Source organism: Scomber japonicus, chromosome 2, assembly GCF_027409825.1.
Source record: "Scomber japonicus isolate fScoJap1 chromosome 2, fScoJap1.pri, whole genome shotgun sequence".
In the NCBI taxonomy this organism is placed as follows: domain Eukaryota; kingdom Metazoa; phylum Chordata; class Actinopteri; order Scombriformes; family Scombridae; genus Scomber; species Scomber japonicus.
Window position 1 is genome coordinate 14725407 of NC_070579.1, and position 26073 is coordinate 14751479.

The window sequence follows — 26073 nt, forward strand, 5'->3', positions numbered from 1 at the left end:
ACCTGTTCTTCATGTTGGCTGAAACAGACAAGTCACCCTCAAACATGCTGAAAACCACATTAAAGTTTGGCCTGCAGTTAGTCTTCCCTAATGTTTATGTGGCTTTGAGGATGTTCCTCACGTTGCCGGTTCTCATTTGGGGAGAATCAAAAATGAGCCGGAAGTCCTTTTTATCATTACTGGCAACAGAGTCTGAACCTGTCAGAGACCTGGACTTTAGAGATGCTGTGGAGGAGTTTGCTAGGAAAAAGGTCATTGCATAAGGGAACTACTCTAGTGTGTGTGTGTGTGTGTGTGTTGTTAATGTGCATTGTGTTTTTTATGACTCTGAAAACATTAGTTGTTGGGATGTTTGATATTGTGGAGATTGTAAAAAGAGGTTGTTTGGTATTTGCTTTGAAGTGTTTCTGCATATCTGAGTGTAGACTGTTTTGATAGTACACACACACACACACACACACACACACACACACACATACACATACACTGCATGTGCTGAGAGTCTTGTGTTGAATTTATCAGTCAGTGTGAATCCTGTGCAAGTTCAGGAGTTTCCAACAACTACTACATCCACACTTGTGCACTAGTAAACTAGTTGTATGTTGTGTTGGTGTTGGTGTTGAATTTACATTGAACATGTTTCTTTTAATCTTTGCACTTTCATCAAACTGTACTGTCCTCCGTCCGTCCGTCTTCTGCCGCTTATCCGGGGTCGGGTTGTAGTTCTGCTTGAATTTCCTCTCAAAATGCAGATTGATGCTTTCAAGCCCTAACCTCCCTAGAGGGGTCGTATCCTTCTCACCTTTTTCACCCATGACCCGTTTTCATGTCTGATTTATCAGGTTCAAGTCTGTTTTAAAGACAACAGTTAGGTTTACAAAGGAGGTTTTCAAAAGAGGTGTGGATATGCTAATGCAGTCTTCAGCTTTCCGTGCTTAGTTTTTAAAACAAGTGCTTGTGACAGTTCGTGGACACAGACAGGAGTGACAGACCTTAAACATATGTCAGAGCGTATCAAAAAACATGAGCGGACAATAATTCATATGGACAACTGTGTGAAGCTAGCCATGCTAGGACGAATTAGCATAGCCACACAGCTAGACGAGGGACACCGTATTGCCGTTAGGAGGCACAATAAGGAGGTGGACAGGAATCGGCATGTTTTGTCAAAGATTATTGATGCCGTGAAATTTTGTGGTGCCTTCGAACTTGCTTTGCGTGGTCACACAGTGACACATCAGAAAATCCTGACATTTTCCGCGGTCTCGTTGATCTTATGGCCTCGATTGACCGTGAGCTGGAGGTGCACTTGGCCAACGCCACTGTTTTTAAAGGCACTTCGAAGACCGTGCAAAATGAACTGTTAGACTGCATGTCATCAGTTCTCAGAGACCGCATTCTGGAGGAGGTGAAACAGGCAGACTATATTCCCATTCCTACTTACTAGCTATGTCCAAAATCACTCCCATTTTACAATATAGTGCACTACATTTACCCACCACCATTTTATTTGAGTGTCCCTGAATTTCACTTTCTGCTAACTATCCCACAAAGCAATGCTTCACATTTCAAAAATGTGAAAACTACCTTCCTGCAACAACAAAAACTGAGTGAACTAATTTATTGTCTACCATAGGGAGTAGTGAACGAGTGAATAAGGGAGTGATTTCGACACAACCACTTTACGCTACTAACAAAGGCCAAGACACTTTAGTTTGACAACATAAAGGGGGAATTTTATTGATCAGATCATTCTTTACATTGCAACTTGTCATTTTTAGAACTATACATTCATTCGATTCATCCTCTGTTCTCAAAATGGGGTAACTGCATCCATGCAGTCAGTTAAGCTTTCTGTATTCACTCAGAAGATTAGTGTTAATTAATGATTGAAAAACAACTTCTTCATGTACCACAGTCCCTTCTGTACCATAGTATTCCCTGTGTAGTGCACATACAAAGGAATGGCTTCAGGTAGACTGAGGTGGACAGATTCATATCTTTGATTTTTTTTATTTTTATGTTACAAAAAACACATATTTCTTGCTATAACTAATTCATAAATACAGTATATATTATTACCATCCATCTTGTGCTAAAATCAAAGCTGTGCTGCATTCAGTTTAAAAAAACATTTTCCCAACATCGATAACATACAGGTAAATGGGTTTGCCTGTAAAGATTGTTTACAATAGATAATATAATGTTTACAGTGGTTTAACAGTGTTTTTAATGTCCCTGATTATCTCAAAACCATAGCGTTGCATTTTATATACTACAGGAAAAAAATGACAATCTGAAATTTTCTGTCCGTCTGTGTGTGTGCGCACGCTTGTGTGTTTGCGTGTGATTATTAGGACATGAATGGGTCTGTGTTTTTGCATGCACCAGGGTGTGTTTGTGTGTCTGTACTAAAGCCTGGAGAAACAGAGACATTTAAAACTGGAAAAAAATGACAAATTCTTATGAACAGAGCCATGTGGCAATTATGTAAACAGCTCTTTTACACACATTGTTACTCAGTCACTCCTTGGTTATATAGGTGGGTGCCATGGTTACCAATCACGTGTACGATAACGAACACAATACCACAGAAATTAACACCTTAACATCTCATTGCCACCAAACGACCTGTAAATTCCTCCTGTGTCTGTCAGTGTGTGTGTGTGTCTTCAGGATATTCAAATAATCTACAGGAGTATGAGGCAAACCGTTACATTAATAAACAATATAATCAATTAAAATAATGACTGAAAGAGAACAAAACAAATAAGAGACAATATATTCTTTTTTTAGAGTGGACGGGCACACAGAATGTCGAATATATTACATCGATGTGCGGACGGTCCGATCGTCAGCCCGACGAAGCGTTTTAGAAGTTCAGTGTCTCTGACATCATCTTCCACCAGTCCATCAGCTCCTCTCTCTCCTCCTCCTTCCTCTCCACCAGAGACTCCAGCTCAAAGTCCACCTGAGACAGAGAAATAGCGACAGGTGAGGTGAGAGGTGAGAAAAGATGCAGTAGAGACACAAGAGCCTTTTTTTAACAGAGGTTTTTACAGATTTTAGTTTCCAAATCATTGTTGTTATTCTATACTTTTCTTATTGTTAGCAAATTACATGCAATTACCAAAACCAACAATGCTTTTAATTAATCAGACGCTACTTTCCACCTTCCCTGTCGTGTTTGTGGCTAAGCTGCAATCCCATTTGTTCCTCGTGAAGTTTTTATTATCAAAAAAGGCTGAGTAATCCTAAACCAGCTGGGCAATCTCAGGGACTGTTTTCACCCATGGATCAGTGTGAGTCAAAATAAACTACATCTGAATAAAAATAGTGCAATTATGCATCTCATATATGTGTTTTAGATGCAAAGGAATAAGCTTTATAAGGTTTCTTCAACTTAGGAAATGCGTATTAATAGGATAAAATCATTGTTGGTTTTACTATTTTCATGGGATTTGCACGATGAATATACAGGAAAGAAAGAAAACTGTTGGTATTAAGTTTGTTTCTCTGACTTTTCTTCTTGTAAAGTAAGAAATTATTTTACAAGTCTGCAGAGGTAAAATCTAGTATTTCATAAGTAGATGAGTCAGAGGAACAGAACTCTAAGACTGCATATACAGTAATTAGGCTTGGCTTTGTTTTAAAAGGTCACAAAGGCAAAAATGTTGGGAACCACCGATTTTAAGGATCAAATTTCACCCTATTGATCGCCTTTAAGTGGATAGCATCTCTCCAGATATGGTCTGCTTTTAATATTAGACACTTGTATGTTACTTACTTGTTGTCTAAATGAAGGTGCCTTAATATGCCATTTTTCATTAGACAATACAAGAATCAGTATATATACAGTATAATACAGGTGGTTTCTTAGTTTCCTAATTGATCAAAGACCTTTCCAAATACTCATTATCTTTCTTTATCCTTACCAAAATGCTCTAAATTTTAGCTTGTTTGAGAATCAGGATGGTCACACAGTTCTGACAGAATGTACATTTTGATTCAGGTATAGTGCTCAGATATTTAAAAAAAAAACAACCCATATAACACTGCCAGGTCCTAATATAATCACCTTTTGGAAATATGACAGGAAAACAAAGTTAGCTTGTGAAGAAGATTTTGGTTGGTTTACTGTCTGTGAGTCTTACCCTGGTTGCAGGGCTGTAGGGAACAGCCACCTTCTTGATGACAGTCAGGTAGCCAGGAGCAGAGGCTGCCACTTTGTAGTTTCCTGGAGCCAGTAGGCGCCAGTAGTCTCCATCTTTGGCTACAAAATACAGATTGTCTCATTAATACTTGCAAGTCAACACCAAAAAGTGTGACTGTTTTTCACTTCGTGTTACTATTATCTGATCTGATGAGCAGCAGTTGCAAGTAGCAGGAATCAACAGTTTAAAAAGCAATGCAGTACCCAATATGTCCACTAGATGGAGTAATCTACAACATCTTACATCACATTTCTCACTTCTTGGGTCCTCACATTAGTGTGATGTAGTGGAGTGTGTTTGGTCACAGGAATTGTGTGAATTTTCATACCTGTGGTCATGTCATGGTCAATACCCTCCACAGAAATGGTGGCATTGGAAATGGGGTTGCCCTGCAGGTCACGCACAAAGCCCTTGACGCCACGGTGAACCTACAGACACATAACAAAGCATATTCTCGATTTGATTGAAAGACTGAGGAATGAAGCTCATAAATCTTGTAGTAAATGCCATCATGTTTCTTGGAGGGGAAGATACTCAAAATGGAGCATTTACTTCACAGTGTAAAATCTGATATTAATGGTCAATGGGATTAACATGTAGACAGTGTCTAAACCAGAAAAGCAACAGCATTGGCTATTTGTTCAGATTCTTGAAACAACAAGTATTATGTTTTATTTGCAAGTGACAGACCACAACAGGCAATGGCAGAAGTAGGGTGTTGTTGTTATACCACCAAATAACCTCTTAGGTCAGGGTTGAAGGTGGTGACTTTTTGTTTCTTTCTACCATCAAGGTTATTTTTCACAAACCCCAACCAAGTATTTAAACTGCCTTAACTCGACCATACTTAACTATACTGGTGTAGGATCAGAAAATGCCTTCTGAGTAATTTTGGCTCTTAAAAATAGTGTGCTGCATACCTGTTCAATGTAGTTGACGAGTGAGTTGCGGTTCTGTTCCCAGTAGTTCTTCAGTGTGTCCTCATTGGGGAATTTGTCACAGCTGAGCTCCAAAGTGATTTCAAAGCAGTTGCTGCTGAGGTAGTTGAAATCCTGCATTCCTGCAATGAGTCCGTTTTAAAAAACGAAACAGGGAAGAAGAGAGAATGACATTACTGAGTTAAAGTGGCAGGAAACTATGATAGTAATGAACATACATAGTTTGATATTTTATGACTGACAGCCAAGACTGATTTTTAGGTTGAATTAGGTTTAAAACATTTGTTTAGAGATTTGGATGAAATATAACCATTGTTTCAAAACTATTTCGATATTATCTGCTGTTTCTAGGCTGCACTATTTAGGTATCTGCCAATATGCCGGATAATAAGTAACATTCAATTGCAGCCAGAGATGCCAAAAATATATTTGAGGTTATTTGGAAACTGTCAAATTGTCCACCAGAAAGCACAGGTTTATTTCCATGAGCCAGGATAGTGGCATTACAGTGTTTGGGAGGTGTAATGAAAAAATTATAATAAATTTGGGCTCTTGATTTATTATCCTATTATATATTTGGCCAGGTCAAACTTTTAATTTGCCCAAAACAAAAAAAAAAGATAATCTAATCTGTGTCATCTGCACTTTGTGTTTAGTGCTGATTAGCTAATGTTAGCATGCTAACCATCTAAACTAAGGGGAATATGGTTAACATTATACCTGCTAAACATCTGCTGTTATGTTAGCACTCTCATTGTGACCATGTGAGTTTGCTGACATTAGTACTTAATTGAAAGCATAGCTGCGCCTCAGTATAGAGCCACTGGCATAGCTGTAAACTTGTTTACTGTAAATGTCCTGCTCAGTATTGTTTATGTGTTGGTTAAATACACATTTAAATACTTAAAACACATCAAATAAAGTCTTAAAATGAATATCAGCCAATAGAATTTGTTAACTTTAAAAGGTCAGTGTTGACATCTGAAATAATATATTTGTCAAGCTCTCATTTATAAGATGATTATGTAGTATGTTATCATGTAATAAATCTGCAACACTTTAAAATCTAGTCATAAAATGATGGAAACTGTGGTTATATGTGACTGAAGACTCCTTATCTGTCAGCCACCAACCCCACACTCCCTGTGAGGTATTTGTTTCTTACCCCCTGGCACGCTGTACCAGGCTCCTCCGTTAGTGATGCCATCCTTAAAGCTGGAGTCATCGTCGTTCTTACGGCAGGGGGGTCGGTGAGGGTCAGACATGACGGGGTTGTAGATGGAGTAGGCCCTTGCCAGAGACTTGAACATCACATCATCTGGACTGGCACTGTACTCATGGGTAGAGCCTTAGAGAAGGAATGAGAGGAAACAAACGAGCAGCTGTGATCAAGTATTAATGGGGCACCTGCATCTGCAACACATTAAACATGAACCTGCACGACACATTTTGTTTACTTTTGGTAATAATACACAGGAAGCTGTAATCCAATAAAACACATAGCTTTCCTTCAGATTTTAATTACTTTTCTGACATTCTGAAGAAACATTAATAAAATGTTTGTTGTTTAAGATATAGTTAAAATATTTCTCTAATAAAATCTGGAGAAACATTCTCATATAAAGGAAGAGTAAAGTGAATATACAATTAAACAACCTCAACATAAAATAACAGGTGTGTTTATGTGTTTATGTACCAGTGCGGGTCTCATCGTATGGGTAGTTGGCCACCACATCTCCTCCATGCAGGTTAGCTGAGAGGACAAAGGGGATATCCATGATCCAGTGGATCACTGACTTGGTCTCTGGAGCCAGCTGGAAAGGCAACATGTCATAAATGAATAATAGTAAAAACGTGAAGATTTAATTATAACGGATGAAAGTTCATAAATAACAAAACAGACAGTATAGTAACATAATGAGCAAGTTAAGAACTGTATATAACTACAATTTTATTTATTATATGGACAGAACTATTCAAAAATGTACTTCACCTGGTAATAACATATGTTTTATATTAAATTCTAAACCATTTTGAGCCACCTGGAGATGAGCTACACCTTCATGGCCTCTGAGACAAGAGTGTAAAGAAATGTTGTTGGATTTATTTTTCTTCACATTCTTAGTTTTGGGATATGCAGTTTTTCATAGAGCTCAGGTGGTCCTTCAGGCCACTTTGCTGAGATCATCCACATACAAGTGAAAAATATATATTAAAATGACAAAAGGTAACAATTTAGCTTATGAATAGAAAATAAAATAGGGCCAAGGACAGGCCGTTGTGGCACTCAATAGTTTAAAAAAGCAGCATCAGATATGTCATCAATAACTTACAGAAAATTGTAATCTCAATTTGATAAATACAAACTAATCCAACTATGAGTAGACTCAGACTGGTAAGCTTCATCTCGCTCTGTCTGTATGTTCATGTTGGTTTGCGTACATCTTTGTTTTCGTCCACAGCCTTCTTCATATTCTGCAGCAGGTGGTTGTTGGCTCCTCCCTCCCGCTCATTGATGTAGATGATGCGGTCCAGATTGGGGAAGTTGCGGTTCAGATCCACGCCCTTTGCATTACTGCGGCCCACAAACCAATCCTTGATCTCGCCGGGCTGAACAGGAAACAGGAGATGATGGTTAGACAGTCAAAGGATTTGAGTGTCTGAAGCTTGTGTTGGTCTTGCATAATTGTCATTGCTGGATGCTGTGTAAGTGTAATTTAAAGCTAAGAGTTGTTATTAGTAAATCGATGTTTGTGGTGTTGTAAACCTAATCTGTCGGGTGTTAAATCCTCAGATTAGGTTTATGCAGTGTGTTATTGTCATGTTATCACCTGTGAAGCTGCCTTCTCGAAGCCATCGGGGTTCATGGAGGGCATCAGGTGGATGCGTGTGTTGTGCAAGAGATCGATAATGGTCTCGTTGCCTTGCTGGTACTGGTTGCACAAGTACTGAGCCAGGTAGATGAGCAGCTCTCTGCCCACTGCCTCGTTGCCGTGCATGTTGGCGATGTACTTAAACTCAGGCTCACCTGCAGGGACAGAGAGACATTTGCTGCGTTACTGCACCATTCGCAGTGCTTAAAATCTACATTATGTATTCAACATTCATCTGAATGGTGTGTTTATGCCTGAGAGTGAGACACTGAGCTGAATTTGAATGAGACAGACATGAACACTTTAACAAAGACAGAGGTTTAGAACAAAACAGAGAATGCACCTTTTGGAAAAAAGAAGTTAAGTCCCTGAAGCAATCACAAATATTTCAATCAAACACAAATAACACAGAAGAATATCACAATAACATCCTAATCTCTGTTGGAGTGATCCATTTTAATTTGTAGATATGGAAACACACATTTCCTTTATCTCTTTTCAACTAACAGAAAGTCACAGATAATACGTTCTCATTCGTCATGGAGGTTACCATGGCTACACACTGGACTTACACACACTCCAGCAGTGACAAACACACTGACTCATCAGTGGAAAGGTTGAACCAAATTGAACCTTCCAGCCCAGAAGTCCATTTGGACAATAATGAGTGAAACACAGTGATTGATTATTGAGTTACGCTGTCACAGATTGTTCTGAGATGTGCTGGAGTGACAGATCAAACTCGACTACTTCACAGAGAAGAGTCTGACTCCAGGACGACAAAATTAGGGATCCCTAGGGACGCTTGCAACACCTTGCGATCTTTATATACTACTGCTATAAGTGACTCTCTCCTATCATGGTGTCACTGCCATTATGTATCTTTTTGTTGTCTGTGTGTCTGTATGTGAATTTTAAATAGTTTCACATTTTATAAAAGCTACATATGATGCTTTATAAATATGTATTTTTACATATTAACATACTTTTTTTTTAATGACTGCTCTAGAACTAGGGCTGAAACAACTATTCATTATTTTCATTATCGATCTATCTGTGAATTATTTTTATGGTCAATCTTTGAATCATTTAATCTATGAAATTTCAGAAAAAGGTTTAAAATACCCATGAGAATTTTCCAGAGCCCATCTTCAAAAGTTTTATTTTGTCCAACCAACCATCCTAAACCCAAAAATTCTCAATTATATAAAACAGAGAACAGCAGCAAACCTTCAAATTTGAAGAGCTGGGATCAGAAAATGTTTGGATTCTTTTTACGAAAATGACATTAGACACAGTCATAATCGTTGTTGATTACTCAACTCAACTTGCACATTATTGCAGATGAACTGACGTTGGTCGTATCCGTGTATGGACATAAAACCGTGACTAGACTGCTTTGCCTTTTGTTGCTTTTCTTTCCTTTTATCAAAGCAGCTATTCATTTCACGTTTGAGAGCTATTTATATCAGTATAATTAGTAAAGCTGTGTTTTAATGACAGAGGCTCTCGCCATCTGTTTCATATACTAATTATCTTTTTCTTCTATTATCAAAGCCTCTTCACGAATACAAATATACACTCAAACACACACACACACACAAACATGAGAGAAAGACAAGTGCCACAGAGGAGCTATCTAAAGTCTTTTGACACAATGACTAAGTGCGAGCTGCATTGTATTGTACACACTCTTTTGATTTACTACAACCAGGAATTAGTTGCTTTCTGTGGCTGTACAAGAACAAAGGAACACAGAGAGAAGAAAAAGTCTTTTGTTCAGATCATTTGCGAGTTATGAAATGTAGCTCAAGATCGGCAGATGGCGAGGGGAGTGCGTGTGTGTGTATGTATGTATGTGTGTGTGTGTGTGTGTGTATGTGTGTGTGTGTGTGTGTGTGTGTGAAGCCACTCCACTAAAATTCCTTTGTCAAGTTAATATATTTTATAATAATGTTTTTGAGATGCACGTGCAGATTTTATATACTTTTGCTTATTTCTATACGTGTTTGATGTATCTGTAAAGTAATCCCAGTGGCTAAATGAGTAACACACACACACATACACACACGCACATACACACACCGCACACATCTGGTAGTCAGGTTATTTTTAAACGTTTGAATCTGCTCACTCTCCAAGTTGCTACTAATGATTTCAAGACTACAATTAACTCTTTCTGTCCTGACGCTGGTGAATGGGTTTTACAGGCTTCAGAGGCCTGACAGAGCTGTCAAACACACACACACCCTTTGAAGTTACACTCTGAGTTACTATAATTCAAGCTTTTACACAGATGCTCAGTTACTGGAGACCTTTCCTTTCTCCCGTAAGAAACAAGTTTTTATGTTGTTGTGTTAGTGTGTGACAGAATACAGGCTCTGTACATGTTTCATAGATATAGGTATATGCCAAAACATGTAGGTATTGTTTAGTTTAAGATAATGGGGCAATACACTGCATCTGAACGCTGATGCTATTGGTATCTTTAATTATAATTTTTGCACATTTACACTTTCATAACACCTCTGTTCATATTTGTTTACACATTTTGGACTAGAAGAGGATTTCTACACAAAGGCAATGTGATGTGTCACCACGTAGGTGGAACAAATCAAAATGTCCTTTCCTCTTTAAAGCCGATTGTTTTCTTATCCCTTTTTTCTCAGTTCATTCCTCTTCACTGTCTGACTGGCTGTACCTCGCTGGGCTTTTATTATATTATGTACACGCACACACACACACACACACACACACACACACACACACACACAGTGCCCAGCACACAGAATAAGATAAAAAGGTACAGATGTGACTCATTACATTATGAAACACCATTTGACATGTGATAACTTCACATACGGGCACATATGTTTCTTATGACGTTCACTTTGAAATGTTAAACCACAAGTGTGATAGCATTCATTATTTCACATTTGCATTGTTGTCATAATCAAATGAATTCATTATATGACAGCATTGCCTACTATGTGTAGTAAATTCACAAAGCGTTGAGGTGGTTTTGTACATTTAAAGCAAATAAACTGGGTGCAACAGCAGCACACAAAGGGAAAGAGGGGCAGTCTCCCAAAAATCTACTCATGCATTTTTTTATCTTTTTTTAATGACTTTAAAAATGAATAATTATCCAAATAGCGACTAATTCATTGAACAACAATTCAATTAACTAATCATCATGTTTGCCAGAAGTTGATAAATTGCATCAATGACTTTTAGAAGCCTGCAAAATTCAGCATCTGGACTCCATTGCTTTTTCATTGGTTTTCATTCATTTCACATGGAAAGCCAAAATCTAATCTGTTTTTTGTGAGAGATCCTAACTATTCCCTAATGATGGACATTTTCTGAATGTGTGTGAGACGCTGATGTGGCACATCTCCTCCCTCTAACTCCCCTGAACCAGGTGACTTCTGCTCTTAAAAGGTCGACATAATACATCTGACGTTGACAAACCCCCCCACTGCATTATCCTGCACTCTATCAGGTATTATCAAACGTGTCTGGCAGGTAATCAATACGGTTACCATGGTGACAACGTGATTAATGACTACTGCTGCAACGTCATTAGGGAAGCACCACATTAGAGTGCTCTCAGTCGTCGTGGCAACCCTGACAGGGGCAGGTGCTCAGGGAGACAAATCAACTCAGAGGTTGAGTAAACACACTCTCAGTGAGCATCCGTCTCACTGTCTCATGTCTGTGTACATTCAAACTATAATAAAAGAAGTTTGTTAACTCTGAATGACTGTCAGCTCTGTCATCTGATATTACAGAGACACACATATACATGAACTAAAGATGAAACACCAAAGCAGTTAAAATTGAGAAATGGTATTGAGAACTTTTGGTGCTCTTTTGGATCACATAATAGCTGACATGTATTATGGAGAGCTCAACTGGCAAAACTTCACCTAGCTAGTTAGTTAACAGATACTGCTCCAGACGCTTCAAATCGCAATCTCCCTTAAAAATGTTTTATAATACAGGAAGAGACACTTCAAAGAGACCTCAAATAGTCCAAATTAGGCTGCCAAATCTTCAAGAATATATCCCTTCCATCTGTATGCAAACTTTCTGAAAATCTTTTATTTGTACTAATATTTGTAAAATGTCCTTATAAATGAGGTTCTGGATCCAATGGGAGTTTAATTCTTGTGATTTCTGTTAGTGTTTTAAATAAGATGCCAGAAAGTGTGGACTTTAAGAAAGGATGTGTCATAAAGTTAATGTTCTTTTGGTTCTGTTCATATACTGTATGAAACAATATAATCAGCTTTGTTGTCTACTGTAGTGAAAATATAAGTTAAACAACTTGTATGTTACTGTCCAGTGGAGAATTCATTCAATCATCGTTCAGGTGAATGCATCATTAATAGGCTACTCAAAAGAAGAATTGGTATCAGTGGTATCAATAATTTCGATACTAATCTGCCCACCCCTAGCATTGCCGTATCAGTTATAGTACTAGTAATAAAAGTAAGAGCAAAATATCTCCCTCTGCTAATTAATCCAGATCAAACAGGCTCCATAATTCATAGATTGTCTTCCAGTAATTTAAGGCGATTGATTAATATAATCCATTTTGCTAATAAAAATAAAATACCACTGGCAGTTTTTCTCAACATCGAAAAGGCTTTTGAGGTAGTTGAATGGCCATATCGGTCTTGTTTTGGATTAACATGTTTTTTAATGAATTTGATTTCGGCGCTGTGTTGATTGATTTGATCAAATAACTTTATAAACCTCCCAAAGCTAGGATTATTACTAATGGGATTACTCTAATCCTTCCCATCTTTATAGGGGTGCCAGACAGGGACGCCCAGCTCGTCTCGCCTTTTTTATGCTTGCCTCCAAACCTTTGGCTGAGGCCATAGAGGCAACCCTAATATAGGTGGCTTTAGGTTGGCCCTAGTACACACAAGATGTCACTTTTTGCTGATGACATTATCATATATCTACAGTAACTAATTCTGAAAGCTCCCTTTCCTATCTACAGAGTCTATTAAAATCATGCAGTTTTTTTCTGGATATGAGGTCAACCTAGACAAAAGTGAAATTCTGGCACTGACTGCATTGATTATAAAAGTGTCCCTTTTAGTGTTGTTTCCAAATGAACGTTGGTTTGGGCTCCATGTTTAGGTTTGTTACAGAGTAGTAAAACTTAAACCAAGACAAAACTTTTAATTTTTATTAGCATTCATCAATTTATCAGCAACATATCCCATAATGTTTAGAAAATGATTCACTGCCAAAGCCTCTTGGCAGCTATAGTTGTTGAATGCGAACACAGCAACCACTGTTGTATGTTTGGTAAAATAAGAAAGTGCTTAAATTTTACTACACAGTAGTAGACACATGTTCAGTTTAGAGAGTGGACAGAAAACATGTTTCGGCTTTTTCAGAAAGACTAATTTAAGAAACCCTGTAGGAAAAAAACCCCACAGAAGCGAGTAGAACAGAGGCTATGAAAAGAGGTGGGATGTTGGCTTTGTAGTGGTTGTCTGACCAACATGAAACATGGCATGAAGTGACGTCATGCAGTATTGAGATGCAAAATGTGAAGCATGCATGCAACACAACAATAGATTAGCCAGACAGCAAATGGGGATGAAAATCTGTAGAATAAAAGAAAAAGAAATGGGAAATAAAATAAAAAAGAAAGACAGCTTTGGCAGTAGAAGAAGGAAAACAATTAAGAAGCCAGCACAGCAAAGACAGAAATGAGGAGGAGGAGGTGGATACATGTGAGTGTCTGATGTATAATAAATGACCTCTGGCTGATGCCTTGGCCTTTCTCTCATCCTCTTTCCGTTTCTGCCTGTCTCTTACTCCCTCTACGTTCTTTCACCCACCCCTCTTTTTCTGCTTAGTCTCCCTCGCACTTCTGCTACACTTCCCGTTTTCTCAATCATCATTCCTTTCTTTTTAATCTCCCTTTTCCATCAACTCCTCCTTCCTCTCAGCTGTTTTTGCTATCTCTGCTTGAGGAGATTCCCCACAGCTAAAATGTCAAACATGTCCTGAGTTTCCCCTCCACTGTGCTGTCTACTATTAGAAACATGTTTAACAGCTACTTTATATTGCATTATGCTATATGACATTTGATATTATATGTCTGGCTGCTATTACACTTTAACCAGTCATCTGTGTGCGTGCTCACTGGGGATTACATACTTCCTCTCTCGACTGATATAATAGTCCAGCGGGGAGTCTTATGACAGTCTCTGCCACATGAGATGGTCTACAGATTATTGGACGAAACAGTGCCTCATACTGACATGTTTTTTTCACCTTTAAACAAAGCCAACCCCATTATGAGATAGGATTTCTCCTCATATTAGAAGCCTTGTAAGTAGTTCCAGACATGAGAGTCAAAAGAGTTTAGACAGAGCTCCGTCCACTGAAGAGAGAACCCTCTTTTGAGCTCTCAAATACGACCCAGCTGTGAGACGTAAACACCTCATTCAAATGATGAAAACATGTCATGCATGTTCACTATAGAAAGAAGTACTCCTTCAGTGAAGTAAAAGCAGTACTACAACACTATAAAATGACTACATTACAATAACAACTCTCAGCATAACTCTCAGTTAAGCAAAGACTCAAAGCATCCAGACTAAATGTACTCTATGCATCAACAGAATGCCCTCTGGCACCTGTGGGCAGCGGAAATAAACTGTCAACACATCTGACATATTACATTTTAGTTGACGAACACGACCTGTCAACCTTGTGGATGCCATATTCCCGTCACATTGTTCAATCTGTGAGGATGAGAGGATGAGTTGGATGAAACTTTTACATCAACCTCCTACTTACCATTCCAAGTCATATTAAGAATGTCTGACTCTGACGATATCTGCCATTTGATGGTAAGAGCTGCCAAATTTTCAATATATTGGTGGCAAAAAATCCACTATTGCTGTCAGTTAAATCTAAATAATGCTAATGCAGTGAATTCAGTGTATTTAAAAGCAGGTATACAATGTTTTCTTTCTGGTTTCACTTGTTAGTGAACCACTACAACTATGTAACACAACAAAATACAAGCTGTTTTAAATAATGTGACAGAAAGGGTAGCAGTGGGGAAATCCATCTTGAAATTGTGCATGAATACAAGTCCAAAAAATAATGAGTGCTCTGAATGTTCCTCCCAGTCTGCCGACATTCTGTGACTGCAGTCCAATATTCATTTTTCCTTTTAGCTCTGTTTTGGTCTTCACCATTATCTGAGGGAATGTGATCTATTGTAACTGTCAAAATATCGAAGTAGAGTATTTGTGTATATGTATAATCAGTAACTTTCCAGCATTGCACTGCCCCTGTGCTGCACTGCATACACCGTATTTTAATAGGCAACCAGTGTGTTTACACTCTGGGACATAGGCAGTTCGTGTGCCGCAGTGTATGACAGATGGCTGCTCACTGACAGATGCATGAGCTCAGGACGGTCTTCCTCCGGAGCCGGCCAACCAACCACGAGCTGCCAGTCAGCTCAGTGCACTAAGCCGATCTGTTACCTCGGCAACAGCTATTTCGGCTCCACCTTTCAGCAGGATCAGATAAAATATTGGTAAAGGCACCTTAAGGGAAGCTTAAAAATGTTTCCGTTCATTGCAGATTTCATTCTTCTTTTCTCGCACATACATTTGTCTTCCCTCAGTCTCTGGAGTTCTTCTGTCTGTTTCTTTCTCACTGTCTTCTCTGTTCCATCCCCCTCATTCTCTATCTGGATGTTTTGCTCAACAGAAGTAGAAGGAGAGGAGAAGACAGGAGGGTGGAGGAGGAGAGAGAGAGTAGGGGGGTGCTGAGTCTGATGGCGAAGCGGCGGCTTGGAAACTCATCTGGTAGTAATAAGGGCTCCACATCGCTACTGTGACTCATGCCTGCGTACGCCCACCAGACTATTACAGACTTATTTAGTACGTGTACGGTCATTAGACTGGGAACATGCAGGCTGCAAAACACACAATACCTGTGGTGCACTGTGAGACCACACAAATACACCCAGAGACGAAAATACACCTTTACACAAAAAAAGGTGTGTTAGACATGTAGCTGAAACACCACAAACTAGATTATAAACTAAATATACCATAATTACAGTTACAGGCGCTGTCTCAGATCAAATTAATCACTTCCTGCTGTATGTAGAGTTGGACAGGAATCACTGACCTGTTCCCAGATATTCATTAAAGGTACTACAGACTAATCCTTTAAAGTCAACACTGTTTGTCTCACAGTCCAGAGTGCACGGTGTACCTTTTCTAAAAACAAAATACTTGTTCAAGACTGAAGTGTCATGATAAAGGAGTTTAAAACACTCTGATGATTTTGTTTGGTTTATTAACAGTATTTTAACAGACGTGTGAGACTTTATCAGAGAAAGAACGAGAAGTCCTAGAGTTATTTTTATTATTGTCCCTGGTGTTTCAACCTTTACCAAAATGGGAACAGGCCTTTGATGTCTGAAATATAGACAATATGAACTGAAGAACACTGCCTAATTCAACTTAACCCTTCAAGTCAGAAATAGATCTCTTTAAGGGGAACATGAATGAAGAAGTAAAAAAAAAAAAGTGTGTGTATTTGGCTCTTAGTGTCACACAAATTGAACATTATCTAGGCCTTTTATGCAGTTTCCATATTCTAAAAGGCTTTTGTTGCTCATATGTTTGAGCTGAGTGATGGTTTGACCAAAACTCGACTGGTTCTGGTCAAACCATCACTCCATCTCTGATTCTGTCTGATTTCAGTTTTTTAACACCAGGTTTTAATATAGTCTGGTGACTTATGAGGCGTGTTTTACAGTTTCCTACTCCTGCAGTTCTGTAATTAGCACACAACAAACATGGATATACATTTAATTTTACTTCAATCATTCACCCATTTGCATTTCTGAACACATCACAGATGCCAGCAGCAAATTTGGAGCCCTGTAACCAGCACTTTGACAGTAATTTGAAACCATTTGATGACTCTCATGGTGCTGGTGTTGCTCTTAAAAACAGACCTTAAAGAAGAAGGTGCATTGCGTCTAAAAGCTGCAGTAGTGGTTGCCCACATTTGCGGTTACTGTGGCTGGTGTGTAAACTGCTCCTCATATTCTCTCACATCACTTCTACTACTCCATGTTTCCTTACAGGCTGCCCTACAGTCCTGACAGTATGGAGCAGAGTGGTGGAGATGATGGGAATAGTCTGTCATGACATAACCCAGGCCTACCAGATAAAATCACAAGAAGGATTTACTGCTTCATCTCATATTCAATATAAAGCTTCCTGATGTGAATGATATATGAGAGCTCTTTGCACTAATATGCTGCAACCAACACCGCTAATGCATCTGCTTTCGATTGGAAATGATGGTGTTAATTGAGAAGGCAGCCCAGAGAGAGGTCTCCTGGCTCTAGGGTGTTTTCTCAGAATCACGACTCAGGATAAGCAAGAAGAGATTCTTATCAGCCAGCAAAATGGCGGCTTTGCTTGGCTGATCTCACCATCTATCATCTTGATTCCTCTGAAGTGATGCAGTGGGCCCTGCGCTCACAGCACGACACACCTGCGCTCCTCACCTAATGGTTTCTGCTTCATTTGAGCAACAGCAGCAGAAAAGCTCCTCTCTGTATAACCCACCAAAATGAGCGCATCACCAGGCTACTCTGCGCAATAGTGCGTGATGTGTTTGTGTTATCCCAGAGTGCGGGGATGGTCCCCAAACATGAAGGGAAGAAGGGACAAAGGGAGCGGGATGGGGTGCAACATTCACCGCATTATGAAGCAGAGCTCGTGTGTGCGTAAAAACTGACCAGGCTCGTGCGTCCCGGGGTTGTCGGACATCTCCAGCACCAGCAGCTCGCGGCCCTCGAAGCTCTCCCCGATGGTGTAGATGCGGGTGATGGTCGGGCACTGCAGCCACACCGACACCAGCGCCTTACGGAGCTCCTCATAACGATGATACTCGAAGGAGATCTCCCCGTCGGTACCAGCCGCGCCGGTCAGGGCGACCACGGCCGCCCCGAACAAAACTACCGAAAGGAACTGTTTCATTTCGACGTGTCCTCTTTTCCTTAAGCCCTGCCTGTGTCCGTCTGCCTGCGGCTTGGTCCCAAGCCTTATCTCTGTGCTGCAGCCTCGCTATAGGCTATAAATATCCCTCTCTCTCTCTGCTTCTCTCTGTCGCTCTCTCTCTGTCTCTCTCTCTCTCTGCCTCTTTATCTGTGATGCGCTGCTGTACCTGAGCGCAGACTCCCTGTCAACTCTCCAGTGTAAAGCCAGACAGAGGATTCACAGATCCGGCCTCCATTTTCAAAATAAAGACACGTTTTCCTCTCACACATGACCAGTAGCAAGCTCATTTTAAAGCAGTGGTTCTCAAAGTGGGGTCTGAGGGTGTTCCAAAAAAGAGAATTATTTATTTTCACTATATTTCCATCCATAAGTCACACAATGGCAGGATGTATGACTGTTTTGATCATGGGTTTCAGACACTTTCTGTAATTAAAAAAAATATATCTAAAGGCAAAATGTGTTATCACAAAAAATAGAGAAAGGTGGAATAGGCTATAGACATGATTTTGTGTAAAATAATAAATGTAAAGTAGCCAAATTGTCACAATGTCAACAAAAAATGTATAATTTTCATAAAAATGAAATATATTTTGGATTACATTGAATTGTACAGGTGTATCTAATAAAATGGCCAGTGTGTGTTTATTTGTTTCTGATCCCTCAGACCCTATGGGGGTTCAGCCAAAGACGGCTGTTTTAGAGGATACTTCAGGAACAGTTAATGCAGTTTTATATCATATCATTAAAAATTAAGTATCTTTGTGTGATTGACTGTTGGTTTGACTAAAAAAAAGTGACTTTGGGCTCTGAAAAATTGTGCTGGCCGTTTTAAAAGTTAATCTTTTAATGCTTATTTTTGATAAATATTCTAAATACAAGATCTACTCACTATTCCTGGAGCTTTCAACTATATCCCATGGCCATCTTCATGTACAGAGTTTATGATCTTTCCCCAGTATGAGGTTTTATTATGTGATCAAAGTCCTGAATTTATGTCACCTGAGCAAGTTCCACCCACTGAAGTGTTATATTTATCATAGGGTGTGTCCCCAAGATCAAGACTGAGTCTCCAAGCTTATCATTTATTAAGCAATCAAACAAATAATCAACAGATTCACCGATAATGAAAATAATTGTTAGTTGCTTCACTATAAGCAACTGTTTTAATTTTTAAGCGCTATATTTAATTCTTTGAACACCAAATTATAGAGCATATAAATACATGTGCCTCATGAAAAATAAACTCTTCTTGGGCAAAAAAAATGTTCAGCTGATGTGAAATAAACCACTAGAAAAAGAAGTGTGATTAATAAAAATGTAATTTATTTATTAATATAGTGTACAAAGTTTTTGACAATTTTTCCCATCATGCTTGAATGCATTTAAGTCCTTCATAAAATGAAATGAGTTCTGCCTCACTTCCTGTGTGAAAGCTGCTTCCGCTGGCTGACTTGACGCAGCTGTGTGTGCTGGATGGAGCTGTAGGGGTGTGTCCACAGTGCAGCAGAGAGGAGATGAAGGGAACATGCAAACTCAAAAATCACCCACTTCTCCATCAACCCACCCTTACAGAGTTCACAAAGAACCACAGAAACACTCGCTGGGCAGATTCAGATCTGTGATGTTAATCTCGAAACTGCCTTTCTTTGTGGAAATGTGACCATTTGTAAATAATAGACAATAACTCATTAATACAATGGCTCACATATGATCTGTTTATGTAAAAAATAAAAACCTCAACAAGCTGCTTAAATTTGTTCATATATCTTTATTCTAATATGACAAAAACAGAAAAATAAAACATTTCCATGGTTTCTTTTTGTAAAATCAAAACAGCATTTGATTATTGTTACAGTCTAAAAACAAAACAGGCTTAGACAGCCTGCCAAGTGCCATATTTGCCAATCCCTTTTCATCAAAAAATTTACATGGGTTTGCATCAAACATGCCTGACTTGTCTCAAAAGTCGGCACCAAGTGTAGACAGTTCCCACATGAACTGCGGCTTTAACAGAGTAAAAAACTGTGTGGCCGTGACTCAGTTCAACTTGAGAGGAAGCGCTAAAGTGCTGAGACATTCAGAGGTATACACAAGCATTTCACAAGAAACACATTTACATACTTGTTTCACTCAATGACCAAGCAAAGCAACAAATCAAAATGAGGATGTTGATGGTTTTATTTCAGCCAGCAGCTGTCGACAGAAGCGCACAACAATACTTCTTTTTGTAGAAAGGCACAGTCTGATTCAGAATCAAACCACAGTGGTACTGATTCATTTAAAGTACACCTTTAGTGTGTGTGTAAGTGTGTTGCTATGTACTGAGGGGAAAAACAGCAGTGTTTGTGTGCTCGCTGTGTGTCCGTACGGCTCACTGCCTCCTCCTCCCTCCTCCTGACAAACCAGTCGCGAGTGGTTTACTGATCTTTCTTCTCTTCCTGTTTCTGCATGTGCTTGTTGTACTGGTTGTCTGTCTTCAACAGCTTGTCCCACCAGGTGAAGGTGGAGGCGTAGTTCCCGACGAAATTCATGTGGTGGAAGTCGTGGAAACGGGCGCCGGCGTAGCACGGGATCAGGTGGAGAGGGTTCAGAGGGATGTCGTAACCGCTGAGAAGGAGTAAGAGAAAGAGGGGAATTAAAATCTCAAACCTTTTCATTAACAGAAATGATGGATCTTCACTCCATTTCAGATACCAGTAATCAGTATTGTCCAAATTATGATGTACAGTCCTTCAAACAAAACAATTGTCATTTTTATAATTATTTTGATGTAAAAACCAAAGAAAAGTAAGACTTTTGTGTTTGCTTGCATAATTTCAAACAAGCCAAAGAAGCTTTAAAGATTACAAGATAAAATGTCATAAATATGGCTAGATTTTTAAAAATTGTGGATATATTCAAGTTTTTTTAATCGATGAATTTTCTGAAAGTCTATCTTTCTTTTCATTCCTCATTTTCTGTATATTGTTTATGCTTTGTACCTTTATATTTTATTCCTATTTTCATTTTTTTGTTGTTGTTGCTGTTTCGATGTGAAGCTTAAATTAATTAAATGTGTTGTATTTTCTTTTTTTTTTAAATTACCAGCCAAGACTGTGAAATCTAGCATCAATGGATTAATAACCATAAACGCACAATGATAATAAAACATTAAAAAACAAGTTACAAATTGCTTTACAGTAAAAAAAGAAAATAGAATAAAATAAAATATAGATATAATTACATTTAGTTAAAGTAAAATAGGATAAAATAATGGAAAATCTAATTAATGTTAAGAATGTAAGGCACATATACACAAAATATATTATATTATTTTTAGAGGATTTGTATGTAAATCTCCAATTTATAATTAGCTGTATTTAAATGTATTAAAATAAGACACCTTCAATATATAAAGATAAAGGAGTTCAGTGTCACCTAATAAAACTGTAATATTAACATGTAGTGTCCTCTGTGGCCCTCTAGTGGTCAACCTCACAAATTACTGAGTGTGTTAATGTGATCCCTGTAAATGCCATCAGCTTCTTCTGCAATGCGTCCCCATTGTTTTAAAGAAGTGTTTCATTGCTTTATATTTTGTCCTCTTTCAGTCTGCACAATGTGTGTGTGCATTTAGTGCTGTTTGTGTGTCCTACCTGTGGACATCAATGGTCTCCAGCAGGCGGAAGGCCACCCAGGCCCACAGGAAGAAGACGTGGTTACAGAAGATCATGATGCCGATGAAGAAACCAGCTCCCAGGATGAGCGTCTCAGCAGGATGGGCGTATTCGGCTTGCATGCCAAATGGAGACTGATGGACAGCAGAGAGATCGTTATGAAGACACGTGCATGTTTGTGTGTGTGTGTGTGTGTGTGTGTGTGTGTGTGTGTGTGTTCACATTTGTCCAGTTAATAAGTAACTCTACTGTAAAGAGATGTACCAGGAAGTGTTGAATTTGTGTTTATTCATCTAATCACGTGTTTTACTTACCGTGAACTCGTGGTGGACTTTGTGGATGTATTTGTAGATCTTGCGGTGGTGAAGCAGACGGTGGAGGAAGTAGTGCCAGGTGTCTTCAACAACAGCGCAGCCAAAACACTGAGCCAAGATGTACGGCCTGGACGAGGACATGAGGGGAGAGGTGGGACATTATTACAAAAACTCACTTTTAGTCAAATCCATCTGTTGTCTCAGTCAGGTTGAAATGGGTTGATTCAAAATACTTTCTTTTATCTCACAACAGATGATTTGTGCCCAGATAAGGCAAACAAGCATACATTAATATTGAATAACTTGCTTTATATGCAAGACAAAAAGTTGTCTAAATTAAAAACAGTGGGTACTGTAATGCATTTATGAGGCTTAGCATAATTCAGATTCAGATTCAGATTAATTAGATATCACCACAATCATGAAATAACATTATAATCATATGGTATATCTAAATGTATTGTTATATTTCTACAGTAGGGATTGCATGCTTCAAGTTTTGTGAAGCATTTTGTAAGAAAGTCATGTCATTTTGCCTCCATTACCCACATTTTAATATCAATTTCAGCCATATTGCTCAGCTCTTTACATTTATGTAAACAAAATGGTAGTAGTTGTATAACTTTTCTAATCTGTCTCAAATACTTTGAATATGAGCTGTTAAGGCGTGTTTTACTGTCATCCTACTGACCAGCGTGGCATGGAGTCCCAGTCGTAAGGGATGTTGAAGAATTCAGTGAAGTAGTAAGTCCCGCAGATCAAAGGCAGCTGGATGCAGAAATGGTTGAACAGCAGCATCTTGAAACATCTCCACTGTTTCTCCCAGGTCTCTGGTTTGTCCTGAATGTACACATTCACACCAAGAGAAGGTTCATTTTGAGCAATGTCATCTTAGACTTTGGTAATAAATAAACATACAAAATAAAATAATGTCCACACGCACACACACACACACACACACACACATACACACACACGCATGCACCTGTTGTCCAAGGCGGGGTTGAATCAAGAGCAACTGGACTTCTTGGTTATAGATACCTGATGACCTTATATATAATCTTCAGTTGTAAATAAATAATTAGCTTCCTTTACACCTCAATCAAACCATTTGTCCCTTATCTTTCCGGTGTAGGTAAACTGCTGGGTGTTGGCCCTCCTGTGCTGAGGGCCACACAGGAGGGCCAACAGCAACAGCTGCTTACGTCAAAGAACAGAAACCACACCCTCAACAGAAGAGGAGGGCTACAACACAACTTAACACCCATTATAGCACTGTTCTTTTCCCTTCCCAGGACACTTAACAACAATGTTCATTGGCTGGCTCCAACAACTCTAACAATGGTTGTTACAACAGCCAGGAGCACTACCAAACCAAGTAAAATCCCCACAAGGTTAAAAACCTGTTACTCCACACCAGTAAGTTACAGCTGAAAAAGCCCCTTGGACGAGAAGCAAAACATCTTTAAGTATCTACAACCAAAAAGTCCAGTTCCCATAAATTCAACCCTGCTTGGATAACTATGACCTGGATGACTGAGAGTCTTCACATACCACTTGGATCTTGTATCTCTGCATGAAGGGCATGAACTGGAAGAGGAAACCAGGCAGGCAGAAGAGGAAGTAGATGAACTCATGGACAATGAGGGACCCCCAGGTGGCAATCTGAAACTTGGTGTAGTTGTCCAGCATGTAACCCCAGGCATGTTTCAGGGAGGGCTGGAGGGGGTTCTGTGGTAGTACTGCATCAACATATTCTGCCGCAAGGTAAGCTGAGCTCAGGATGTTTGCCGTGCCGTTCACCTCCATGATGGATGACGTAAGGTGACTGCAGGTCTGGAGAGAAGACTGGAAAACACAAACAACCCCGTTACAGGTACGATACAAATACTTATTTGAGTCATGCACGTTTCACAGTTATCATGTGAAGAGGAAGATGAGCAAAATAATTGATTGAAATGAATATGATTCATTATCAAATCAAGGCTACAGGAGAACAGAACAGGCAAGAAATTGGGTAAATATAAAGTAACCAGTAAACTGCTAAAAATACAACAAAGAGTTTTTAAACTAATTTTGAAATTACTTTTTCACATCATAACTTAAATATCTAGTCATCATACATTAGAAACCATTTGAAATACTCAAAACTACTTTAAACATGCTGGATGTTACTACAAATAACTAAGAACACACTGCCCAGATCCTTGACTTGAATACAATAAAGGTGTAAAAAATACTATGTTAGAGGTACAGAACAAGACCCTCTTTCAAAATCTGACTTAAAAAAAAAAAAAAAAAAATCAGCAATATTAAGTTTAAAATGTAAAAATACAAAAACAGAAAACTGAGAATGTTGTATTATTAGTTTTTTTCCCCTTTTTATCAGTGCATTTACATATAAGCAGCATTTTACTGTTGTAGTTTGTTGAGGTGGAGCTCTTTTGAACTGCTCTAAATACTGTTGGACAGTTTAATCTTTAACACAAAACGATAACGTGTTTTGTGTGAAAAGTCTTCACGGCTGTCATAAATGTAGAGGAGTAGAAAGTACAATATTTCACACTGAAATGTAGAAATGTAGTGGAGTATAAATAACTTAACATGTACTGTATGACAAACTGGTAAGTCTGGTGTAGACAGTATTGTAAAAACTCCACTTCTGCTAAACTTATTTACATTAAACCACAAAAATACGTTAAATTGAACTACTAAACTGACCATAACTACTAAAATGACCATAAAAATGTTTAAAAAAAATAAAAATAAAAATAATAAACATGCTGCAGAAGGGTTAATATGTTCTTTTGAATGTGATATTACATTTCAGGAAAACAATGGCGGTAACATTACACTTTTACATAACATTTGTTGCATAACACTTGTGCATGAGGCAGCAACTAATATAATACTATATAAATATACTTAAAACAGACTTTTGCTGCAGCTGCATTTCTATACTTCACTGTAACAAAGCGAAAAACACCTACAGCTACTATATAACACTTTGACATATAAAACCACCTCTCTGGTTCCCCCTGCATCTTTCACGTCCCTTTTAACAGCTGTGCACCAGTAATACTTCATAAACACACCGTTTTTATGACCATTTAGTAACAAAAATAGCGTTCAAGCTTTGCTATAACAGGCCTAAATAGCGTTCATACCAGATTTCACCGGTCGTTATCCAACACCCTGCAATATTCGTCTCTATATTGCATTAACAACAAATTAGGTTTTAGTATCGCAGCGAAATATTCAGCTAAATGTTAAATTTGCAGCCGGCGACGACGCCACACTCACCTTTCCGCGGTACGTCCCGTCTACACGTCCCGTGTCTACCTGAGCGCGAGGCGGCCGGCCGGGTGAAGTACACTAATATCGTGCCATCTGATTGGTCGGAGGGAGAGGAGACTGACGTAGGTGGGCCGAGCAGTGTCTCTGATTGGTCTGAGGGATGGAGTGATGATAGTGAGACTGAGGGTTTCCACAGCAACAGCCAATCAGAGGCGAGCTGGGCTTTCATAACAGTGTCGGTGTTGAACAGACTGTATGAGGGAAGAGATGGTGTGAGGTGTGTTGTCCGGAGATCTTTGAGTCACACATGTGTATCTTCAGTTTTAAACGTACCTTCTGTTTTGTTTTATAACTTCAAGGTCAACCTCTGAAAATGTTGTAGAGGCGAATTAAATTAAGCTTAAAATTGACCCAGTTTAAAGATAATGAGGCCTAAATTATAGTAAAACACAGATTAATTGATGTTTTTGTTGTGTTTTTTTTAAAGAAAGCATTATTATATAATAGATTTTAACCTAGTTGCTGTTCTTTCTGTAATTAATCTAAATTCAGTCATATTGCATACTTACTACTATTAGATACATTGCATTTCAGTTCATGCACTATTTAACTTTTAATCTGATCTAATGATTGATATTTGTCAACAGTAGTGCAATACCTGAGGTTTAGTACTGATGCCAAAACTATACT

At 38.7% G+C, this 26073-nt stretch overlaps 2 protein-coding genes across 2 annotated transcripts; both read right to left on the reverse strand.

Annotated features, from left to right (window-relative positions):
• Window positions 1–1889: 1889 nt before the first annotated feature.
• cpe (carboxypeptidase E) lies at window positions 1890–18201 on the reverse strand. Its single transcript, XM_053330993.1, has 9 exons — window positions 17855–18201; window positions 7984–8180; window positions 7595–7762; window positions 6849–6966; window positions 6318–6500; window positions 5135–5274; window positions 4543–4642; window positions 4155–4273; window positions 1890–2971 (listed from the first exon to the last, which is right to left on the reverse strand). The coding sequence occupies exons 1-9, from the start codon at window positions 18093–18095 to the stop codon at window positions 2873–2875; spliced, it is 1365 nt and encodes a 454-aa protein (XP_053186968.1). The 5' UTR covers window positions 18096–18201; the 3' UTR covers window positions 1890–2872.
• Window positions 18202–20276: 2075 nt separating this feature from the next.
• Window positions 20277–25458, reverse strand: msmo1 (methylsterol monooxygenase 1). Its single transcript, XM_053335037.1, has 6 exons — window positions 25390–25458; window positions 23641–23934; window positions 22778–22926; window positions 22087–22213; window positions 21752–21906; window positions 20277–20723 (listed from the first exon to the last, which is right to left on the reverse strand). The coding sequence occupies exons 2-6, from the start codon at window positions 23893–23895 to the stop codon at window positions 20534–20536; spliced, it is 876 nt and encodes a 291-aa protein (XP_053191012.1). The 5' UTR covers window positions 23896–23934; window positions 25390–25458; the 3' UTR covers window positions 20277–20533.
• Between the last annotated feature and the right edge of the window lie 615 nt (window positions 25459–26073).